Source organism: Melanostigma gelatinosum (genome assembly GCF_949748355.1).
Source record: "Melanostigma gelatinosum genome assembly, chromosome: 1".
In the NCBI taxonomy this organism is placed as follows: domain Eukaryota; kingdom Metazoa; phylum Chordata; class Actinopteri; order Perciformes; family Zoarcidae; genus Melanostigma; species Melanostigma gelatinosum.
In genome coordinates this window covers 1,856,927-1,867,840 of record NC_136634.1, presented here as the reverse complement: position 1 = coordinate 1,867,840, position 10,914 = coordinate 1,856,927, and the positions used below count along the sequence as shown (strand labels likewise).

Genomic DNA, 10,914 nt, shown 5'->3' with positions numbered 1-10,914 from the left:
AGTCAGCCTGCTGCTGCGTTCAGGGGCGGTGGGAGAAATGGGTACTAGGAGGAAAGTTGCAATTCTTTTTTCTTTTACCGTGGACAGCTCATGAATAATTCATGAGCGCGTGTGGGTTCACAGTGAGAGCAATGGTGGAAAGTAACTAAGTACATAAAAATACTTTTCGACAAAACTCTTTTTTTTCATTTAACCAAAGAAACCTGAGTTTCACAAATGTATCGTTTAATAATAAAGCCTCTCAGTAGTTAGTGTTGATGGAGCTACTACACACAAGTCATGTAATAATTACGGATTCAATGTACAAAGTGTCATTATAACAATAACAATATGTTTAAAGTGATTTACAAACTGATCTATGACATGAAAAGTTGAATTATACACAGAAACTACCCACTTGTTCTTTAATAGCAAATGTAAAGGTTCATATCAAAATGGTTCTTTGTCATTAAAATAAATAAATAGCAGCCAATATATTGTTTACCGCAGAAATCATATTTTACACATATTACTGGGTGATTCCATATTTCAAAAACACAAATATTGACAATTTGTATAGTTTATTATTTTATTTTATTTGTTGTGGCTCAAGGTGGGGCGGCGCCCTCGCGCCCTCTATTGACCAGCCGCCACTGCTGATATCTATCAGCGATACTAGAACGTCTTACTTACCTGTGAAATAGAATTGTACTTTATACTTTGTACTTTATACTGCCACTATAACTATTTTTCATGACTCTTATTTTTATTTATTAAATCACTTTTTTGACTCCTTCAAATGTCTCCCAATATCCAAAGATATTCAGTTTATGATGTAAAATAAATTCTGATCATTTTATTCATATCTGCGTCAGACACTTTAAAGTGAGAACGCTCGATTAAAACAAGTTAAAACAAGCACGAGTGTAGTTTTTCTTACTTCTGTTATTATTTAATTTATTCATTTATTTTTCTTTGAATTATTCTTAAATACAACTTTACTTGTATTATTCTTCGTATTGTTTATATTTTTATTATTGATCAGAAACGACAACAGACAAGCTGTTTGATGATATTAATTTAAACCTGTTTTGTGTCTTTTCTATAAACACGTATAATAAACACACGGCTCATAAAACGATTATTATGTACAGAGTAGAGGATCAATCGGACATTTTATAAACCAGTTCTCGTGATGAACTGATAATATAACTCTGGTTCCGTCGTCCTGAAGGCAGCAATGAGAGGACTCGTCGGTCGCATTCTGCAAACTCACCACATCCTTCACACTGGCCCTTTAGAAGAAGAAGAAGAAACATTGCTTTGTTAGTCCCACAGTGGGGAAATATTCTCTGCATTTGACCCATCCCTGTGTATGTAGGGAGCAGTGGGCTGCCAACGGCAGGCGCCCGGGTTGCAGTTAGGGGTTCAGTGTCTTGCTCAGGGACACGGTGCAGCCGAGGGTCAAACCGGTGACCTTTCGGTTGGCGGACAACCCTCTCTACCCAGTAAGCCACGGTCGCCCCCAAAAATTAAGTCATTGACGTCATTTAAGAACAGATTCACAAAAATAGCTTTTAAACTTACTTCTTATTCTATTTCCTAAAACATCATAACGTGAGACGGACGAGGTGGACGTCTGCAGAGAGACGTCGCACCCAAAAACTAAAACCTGCTTCACTGAGAGGAGCTGCATTCACGTCAACAAACCATAAACACACAAGACGTTTGTTCTGAGAAAACAAAGAAAAAGAACAATAACTACCGTTACACCTCCGACCACACCTCAAAAAATGAAATGGTAATAATATCAAGAAAATGTAATTTAAACAAAGATAATCAATTGTGAACATAATTGGCAGTTCAGCTCTACTTCAGGTGGTAGTTTTGTCTCAACAGTCCAACTGAAGCCGAAAATATTACTCCATGTGGAGAAACCAACCACAAGGCTACAAAACAGCCACGATCACAGAGGACCGTTTGAACTTTGAACTCTTCAGGAGTCAATATTCCAACGGCCCGTATTTTTATCACGCAGAAGGCTCGTTTCTTAAAATCTGTTTTTGGCGTTTCTCCGGCCGCTGCCGGCAGTGAGAGTGTTTGGTGAAGACGTTCAGCACCAGAAGGAACGCCGGCGTGTGATTTTGAGTAAGCAGATAACGGAGCACAAAGCAAAAGCTCGTCTCAGCCGCTGTAGCGTTCATACAGATATAGAGATCTCTCCGTCGCTGCAGCTCTGCTGTCCACGAGCAGCTAACTAGCTTAAAGGAAGTGAGCGAGCAGCCGGAGAGCAGCCGGCGAACTCTCAACACAGACTGGAACAGGCCTACAAAAAAGAGTCTACGTGACCTTAAAAGACCACAAGTTCAACTGCAGACATGCTTTGGAAACACCTCTGTGTAGTAGTGATGCCATGTCCGCACTTTATGCTTATTTTGTTCTGCACAACTATTGTGAAGTTCACACAGAAACTAAAGGAACAAAAGCATAAATGTCTTCAGTACAACAGAGACTTCAGACACCAGCAGAGACGAGTGTTGACCACCGTCGTTGATCCATCATCTAGTAAACTTTGATTTCAGATTTCAAGTGTTCATTTTGAAATATATTAGTTGAGTGAGTGACAGACAGACAGACCTGCAGCGGTGTCTGAAAAATGAAACGTCTAAAACTTTCCATGAAATGAGTTTGTTTGAGTTCATAGAGGAAGATCTTTAGCATCAAACACAACTGTTTTCGTACCGTTGGTGATTCACATTCAACATCAGTCGACTCAGAAGACTTTCATTAAAAATATCTCATTTTATTGACTTTGAAGTCGTACACAAACAGTTGGTAGCAAATATACATATGTACAACTTCCTTTAGAATGAATACGAGGAAAGTAAAACTGTACAACAGACAGCCGAGTCCTTTGGCACTTAATGTTCAGGTTCAGAGGGAAGTTAAGAGGAAAACACAACATGGAGAGAACCGGGAGAACCTTTCATCCGCATTCTGGAATCTTTGACGAGCCGAGACGGTTTTAACCCAAAAAACTACAAATCACTGACATTTTGACACATGTCAAAGTGAAGCTAACTGATCATTTGAGGTCATGTTTCTGTTGGTGGTGGATTCAGGGTCGCTCAGACATCCCAAACTTCAGTTGTGTGACCGGATTAGACTCAAATCTCAAAGCATCTCTGAATGTTTCTGATCTTCCTGAACAAACAAACCTTCTGTCATCTATCGGTTATTCAAGCCTACGGAAGCCCTGAGAGGACACACAGAAAATAGAAAGGTCTGATCTGAAATGATTTTCCTCCATAACTTAAAAAAACCTTTTTGTTTGTTGTAATACTGATTTCAGCCACAAGAGGCCGAAGCGCAACTCTTCTAACAAGTTAACGAGACTAAAAGCACTCGTGTTTTCTTCCAGGTGAGTTTTAACTGCACTCTGAACACTCGGGGCATAAGCTGTGTGTTAGAAAGTCCTCATAGAACTTGAAGTGGTGAACTTCAGCCTCTTGTGGCCACAATGAGTATTACAACAACAAGAACAGGAGAAACAGCAGCTCAGTCAGTAGCTGTAGTTAAACCAGTGGTAATGGTCCTTTAATCTATTGAACCAGTTTAAATGCTGTAGTTTGTTTTTCAAGACAGACACATTTAACTTAATTTCTTTATAGTTTTAAAATCGATTGAACAGACTCCATCACAGTGAACTCGTCTTAAGAAACATTTTGATTTGAGGCCAGAAGCTGATAAAGATCCTTTAACTTGTTTTATTAAAATAACCTGGACATTTAGCAGCTTCAGCACCCTCTGGTGGACAAACGGTGTCATAGAGACGTCATGTATTAATGACCTGAAACATCTCAACGATAACGATATCCACGCTGAGGACTGTTTGTGTGGATGAGACATAAAATTAGTGCTGCCAATAAACTAATGTGTTTAAATGCAGAAACATAATTACTCAGACCAGAGATTAAACTAAGAGAGAGAGGAGGAGGGACAGGTGGTGGAAGGAGAGGAGGAGGGAGATCAGGGGGGGGGGGGGGGGGAGAAATTTATTTTGTAGACTCGGTCGTAAAAGAAGACGTGATCAGTTTATCACATTTTAAATCCAAACAGTTTGTTTATTAATGTAGAAGATAAGCAGAAGTTGAACTGATGATTAAATGTTAGAAGTCAGACTTGATGTTCACTGTGATGGATTCATTTCAACACTTTACAGAAACGAATGAAGATCAACGGCCGAGTGGAGAAGCAGGAGGAAAAAATACATCTCACACACACACACACACACACGCACACACAGCAGCTGAGATGAAGATCTGAACACTGAATTTGACCTTTGACTCGTGTAAACTTTCTGCGGGAGACACAACGTCCCAGTGTGACCGGCCATCACGACCTGGCTGCGTCTGGCTCTCTGTGCAGGTCAAAGGTCACCAGACGAGCAGTAACTTCAAATAAAAAAGATAAAACTAAAAAGATGAAATGTTTTGTTCCCTCGGGTCGATCCGTCAGTTATCAGCTGGTTATGCATCTGCACAGATAAAAGTTGAGCAGCATTTTATGTTGCACACAGACTGCGTCCTCTCCTTGTGTGTGCGTGTTATTGTCTGGTCTGAGGAAGAGGAGGCGAGAGAAGAGTCCTTCCTCGTTCACTCCCACCTGTAGAGCTTCAGCATCTTCTCCGTCAGCGAGGCCAGGAAGTGTTCTCCATTCACCGAGAACGGACTGATGTCCAACACAGGGAGGTCAGCAGGGAGCTTCTGGAGCAGAGAACCACTGGAGGCATCCCACACCTGGGGGAGGAGGAGGAAGAGGAGGGACAGGAGGAGGAGGGAGGAAGAAAGATATTCAGCAACTTGTCTCTTTCAAATGAAACCATTAAACACATGAAATACATCATAAAATGTACTTTAAAATCACAATAAATACATTTATTTCACACTCACTTTACATTCTATAAACAACAAATATATTCAAATACACCCCCCCCCCCCCCCCGACTGACCATGGCGGAGTTGGACGCCTCGTCCCCGGCACAGACCAGCGTTCCTCCTCCGTCTGGACTCCTGAAGACGGCGTTCTTGGTGAGCAGCTTGCAGGACGAGCCGGCGCCGAACGTCTGGACGGGAGAGCAGGAGCAGGAGGGCAGCTGACTGGAGTCCTGCTGGGGGGTCCTGGTGAGAGCCATGAGGACGCAGCGCAGGGACGGGTTGGAACGGCCTGGGGGGGGGGGGGGGGGGGGGGGGGGGGGGGCAATTTTTACAATGCAGCATTTTCTTTTAGCGTGTGTGTGTGTGTGTGTGTGTGTCTCTCACCTGGCCTGTAGGTGACCAGGCAGTGGCGGCTCTCCGTCTCCACCTGGATGTTGGTGCAGCCGGCTGACTCCAGCGGCAGCACGTGCGGCCTGTACGTGGTCTCGTTGACCTGCTCCCAGAAGCAGGCGCCCTCCAGGGAGCCGGCGATCACCCCGCCGCACGGGAACGGGCTGGAGGCCGCCCGCGGGACATAGCACAGGGACGCCACGGGACACCTGGGGGGGGGGGGGGGGGGGGGGACACACACACACCAAGACATCAACAAGCTAAAAAAGACAACAAACAAACTGTGGTTGATTGTCCTTTAAATCCACAAACACCGCAGACGACCGATTCCTCTGGCATCGTGCGATTTATTCATTAAAAAGTATTTGAACCAGACCAGTAACATTATTAGATGCTTTTAGAAACAGGAAGTGTTAAAAATCTACATTTGAGGAAATATTTTGGAGCCAAATCAAATAGTTTACAGGACATTCAACCTTTATAACACATCTAATACTTGACAGGACTCATATAAAGGTAATAAAGTAGTCCATGAATATGAGATACGAGTTTACAGATGATTACCATGTGTGTGTGTGTGTGTGTGTGTACCTGGAGCGTAGCGGCTGCAGCTCCTGGACGTGTGTGCTGGTGTCTCTGGTGTCGTAGACGAGCACGGAGCCGTTGCTCAGACCTGCGTAGACGTAGTTGCTGTTGTCCAAACACCAGCAGCAGCTCCACACGGCTTTACCCGCATTGTAGGTCTGAACCACCGTGTTGGTCAGCAGACTGACACACGCACACGCACACACACACACACACACGTTATAACGTACCTTCAGCCAGTACTCATGTTCACTGAGCAGAGCCTGAAGGCATCGTAACTGAAGTGAACCTCCGTTGGTTAGCTGTTAGCGGTGCTGCTAACGTTACGAGCTCTCCTCTGATTGGTTGTTTACAATGAAACATGACCAGAGACGAGAAACACATGTTCTACTGAGTCAGTAAAACGTGTGTCATTGATCCGAGGGTCACATGCGTGAAGAGTCCTTTCATTACGCGACGACATCATCGTGTACCTGGTCAGTTTGATGGTGTTGTCCAGAGCGGCCGACAGCAGCAGGCTGTCGTTCTGCCTGTTGAAGGACAGACCTCGGATCTGTTTGCTGTGGATGGGGACGTACTGACTCGCCTTCATGTTGACCACGCTCACCTTCTTCACACCACAACCTGGACGGAGGAGACGAGGGAGGGAAACCAGCGAGTGCGTGAGACTGAGAAGGTGGAGGAACGGCTCCGTCACGGCTGTGGACGCATTTTAGACGCCTAAAAGAATCAATATCGGTCAAACTTCTTCCACTACTGTAGGAGTGTTATTAGACCAGTCCAGCCACGTGGCTCTGGACTGACTGGATTAAACTCTGCTGGCGGATCACAAACAGGAAGTAACGGCGTCTCACCGGGAACCAGCGTGGCGTGAGGCGAAGGCTGCGAGGCCAGCAGGCAGCTCAGAGCTCCGCAGTAGGACAGAACCCTGGAGCCTCCGGCCTGAGACACCAGCACCGCCTTGGAGAAGCCGTACTGGGCCGTCCTGGAGCCGCCCGCCCGCTGGGACACGCCGAGGAGGAGGAGCGAGCTCGACGCAGAGGACGAGGAGGAAGAGGAGAGCGAGCGCCTGCCGGCCTGAGCCATCAGAGTCCTCAGCTCCTACACAGACGAGAGGAAATGAGGTTTCATTCACCGGTGACTACAAGAGAGAAACACTCTGCTCCTTAAAGCTACGGGTCCAGAACGCGACGCATCTTCACCAGTTCATGATGCTTTTTAAGTCAATCCCTGAAATAACAACGTTTTTTTACATTTAAAAAAAATAGAAAAATATATTTTTAAAGGATTTGAAATTTGACTTTCATGTGAATTCATTAACTAATTTAATTACCGTTATGATCTAGTCAATAAACCTCCATAAACCCCTCATGTGATCCAGATGTCTGTTACTAATAAAGAAAATATGAACGTAATTGTTAAAAGGTCTGAAATAAATACGTTGTGTGACTTTTCAACCCACGAGGAAGAGTTGCTTTAATTACGAGAACAAACTAAAAATCAATTAAACCGAAACGTTAAAACATTCTTCAGACACCTGCAGCTCTTGTTGTGCTTGTCCGTATTTGTTGGTGACGACCTGCAGTTTCAGTTTGTACTGAGCTGACTCCAGTTCAGCCTTCCTCCTCAGAGACTGCTCCTGCTCCAGAGACCTACACACACACACACACACACACACACACACACACACACACACACACACACACACCTGCTCACACGGTGTTCTTTACGTGAGCAACAGATCAGTCGAGGTTATTAAACGCGTGGATAGAAGCTGCTGTGACCAACGTCGGCCTCAGGGGGAGAACATGACAGCGACAGTCACAGCTCACCGCTAAACTGAGCTGGTTTTTAAACAACTTAACGTCTGGATCAGTGACTTCCCTTCGTACAACATTTGAAAGGGTTCAGGAGACGGCTGTTGGACTCGATGGACCTTTGCGGATGTCGACGCGTGTTGAAGTGCAGCAGAAAGAGACTTCACTCACTTCTTTAAGCTCTCTTGCTCAGAGTTGTCGAGCGCTCTCAGCTTCGGAGCGTAGAGCAGAACGATGTCTGAACGCTTCGCCTTCTTGTTGCACTGAAGAGAAACAAACAAACATGTGACATGCAGGATAAGACAGTGGGGGAGGGGCTGTTCAAATACAGTAAGGTCACTGACCTGTGGACATTTAGCAGACGGGCCCTGAGCCTTCACCCAGCGCTGGATGCAGGTGAAGCCGAAGAGGTGTCCGCAGCGCAGAGCGGACAGCCGGTGCTCACCCGCCGTCGTCCACGCCTCGAAGCAGATGGAGCAGATGTCGCCTTCACCCTCTTCCGGTTGAGACGGCTGGACGGACGCCGAGGCCACGAGAACCGGCTAGAGGCGGACGTGATTAAAGAGGTGTGAGCTACACGGACACCAAAACACCGAAGCTACAGATTCAAAATGAGAATGAAAATGTTGGCTCTTCAGCAGGTACAGGTGAGGAGATTAAATACTAACACGATGTTAATGTTTGTAGGCTCACAAACAGGATTTTACAACATTTTCTCCTCCGTCTTGATGCTTGTGAGGCAAACACAGACTGTTTATAAGAGGAGGACGTAGTCGTCGTGATGTCATTCGTTTGTGGACTGATGTTTTGGAGCCTTGCATTCGGCATTTTGGCCGTCGCCATCTTGTTTTCTTTGCAACCAGTGAACAGGAAGTGACCATATTTGGACTGAGGAGAGACGTGGAGACACCTATACGTCTCTGGTGTCGACCTGTCAATCACTGTAGCCCCGCCCTAAAGCATCCCCTGCTTTATGGTCTGTGTGACTCTAAATGGACCATAATGTACTAAATGAACATCATGCTGTATTGAAGAAGACTTGAAACTAGAGATTGAGACATAAACTCATGTTTACAATGTTTACTGAGGTAATAAATCAAGAGAGAAGTAGAGTCATTTTCTATAGACTTCTATACAACCAGAGGAGTCGCCCCCTGGTGGACACTAGAGAGAATGCAGCTTTAACACGTGAAGCTTTGACTTCACTTTTCAGTGAGTGTTGGAAGAGGTGTGAACGTTACCTGGACGTTCTGGTTTTGAGCTTCTTTCCTCTCGCCATCTGCAGCTGTTCTGGAGTCTGCACACAGATGCAATTAACAAAAGAAAACGGGACTCTCAGAACACAACAGAGAGACTGTTAAACCAGTGAGCAACGTAAAGTGAACGCCGGTCAGACTCACTGGTCGGGCCGGCCTCCTGTGGTCGTGTGTGTTGGACGGAGGCGTTGAGTCGAGGACCAGCAGGCGGCGCCGGGTCGACAGGCCCCGGAGCGGCAGGCGGGCCTTCTTCACGCCTAACCTCCTCATCCTCATCGTCAGAATCGCTGACCTCGGTGGTGCTGCCGGACTCTGGCTCGGCCACGCTGGCAGCCGGTGCCCGGAGCAGGAAGTCTGGAAATCCTCTGGAGGGCGCTGCAGTCTGGCTGGGGTAGTGCACCCTGAGGCCCTGTCTGCAGGAGCGCACACACACACACACACAGGTTTAACATCTCAAAAGGACACGGAACAGCTGCTGAGGAGACCCGAGGATCTGAACTGTGTTTACATCATGTTGCTTGAGTCCTTGAATAAAGCCTTCTTCGTGCATTGGTTGTGGGTACCTGAGTCTCCTCCGTATGGGCGCCCCCTGAGCAGCTGAAGGTGCCGCTGCAGAGCTGCCCACGGCTCTCTGACTGAACGCCCAGGTGGCAGGAAGCCTGGGCGGAGCACGAGCTGCCGTCCGTCGGCCTTCATTGTCTTCGTCATCGTCCTCGTCCACCTCGGTGCTGCTGCCGGAGTCTGAGATGACGTGTGGCTCGTTGGCGACCGCTACTGCAGCATTCACCGCACGCTGTCTACTGCCTCCTCCTCCTCCTCCTCCTCCTCCTCTCTGCACCTCCCCTGGGGAGTCCACCTCCATCGCCTCCATCTGCACGGTGGGAAAAGACACAGGTCAGATGGTTTCAATTCAATTCAAAACACTAAAAAATCTGTGCAATATAAATACACAATACAATTATTCTGTCTGTATATATAATATTTTAGTTGTTGTGGATTTTTTACTTTTTTAATATTCTTTACTGTTTATTACTTATGTGATGTCGTCGCTTTTCTGTTTTATTTGTTGATTTTACATAATTATTTTTACAAAATCTTAATCTTATTTTTATCATATTGACTGTCTCACTGATATTTGTTATTGTTATTATTGTCTTGTTTTTGCTACTTTGTCTATCAAAGCACTTTGTAAACTCTGTTTTTAAAGGTGCTCTATAAATAAAGTTATCATTATTATTATTAATCTGCATGTTGTACTAATTAGCCAGCTAACCGAAGTACAGACGCCTCTGACTGACAACTGCCCAATAAATTACCTTATAAGTGTAATTATCTACCCGTTGTATGCGAGGGCTAATACTTGACGTTGTGATGCCTTTTGCGGCTAAGCGCCGCACTAGAGACCGAGGTCTCCTCCGGGGCCTCCAAGTAAAAACAGAAGCGGACAGCAGCTACTTGTACTAAATTCATACTTTACTGAACTTTACTTGATCAAGCTTCGCGCACATTAGCAACGTTATAGAACAACAGACATATTAATAATAATAATAATAATCCGATTCTCTCCGTTCTGGTGCCCTTGGTAACCACGGACATTGAGCTAACTTAGCTTATCATTTGTGTGGTTGTGAAGCTGTTTTTAATACCTTAAATTAGACACATATTAAAGTCGATACATGACTATCTAACGTTAGCTATATAAAATGTGTTTTCATTGAAAATACGCGTAATAAAACGGGTCCGCTTGGCGTTTTAGCGCGGCTAGCTAGTTAGCTAGCTCCTCGGACTGTAGCAGCAGCAGCTGCGGAGAGAAGCAGAGACACTCACTGGAAGTGAAGGTTTAACAGCTGCCGATCCAGCTCTGGAAGACCACGCAGAGTAAAAATATGACTCCACGGACACAAGACACAAATCAAACGGAGGGTAAATGCAGTCAGGACCCGCGGTCAG

The 10,914-nt window shown here is 45.5% G+C and overlaps 1 protein-coding gene across 1 annotated transcript; it reads right to left on the bottom strand.

Annotated features, from left to right (window-relative positions):
• Positions 1 to 2,804: 2,804 nt before the first annotated feature.
• Positions 2,805 to 10,914, bottom strand: rfwd3 (ring finger and WD repeat domain 3). Its single transcript, XM_079296766.1, has 13 exons — positions 10,792 to 10,914; positions 9,528 to 9,835; positions 9,109 to 9,377; positions 8,950 to 9,005; positions 8,053 to 8,250; positions 7,880 to 7,971; positions 7,429 to 7,543; positions 6,746 to 6,992; positions 6,365 to 6,515; positions 5,898 to 6,074; positions 5,301 to 5,515; positions 4,991 to 5,205; positions 2,805 to 4,778 (listed from the first exon to the last, which is right to left on the bottom strand). Exons 2-13 carry the CDS (start codon positions 9,833 to 9,835, stop codon positions 4,635 to 4,637), a joined length of 2,187 nt encoding a protein of 728 aa, XP_079152892.1. The 5' UTR covers positions 10,792 to 10,914; the 3' UTR covers positions 2,805 to 4,634.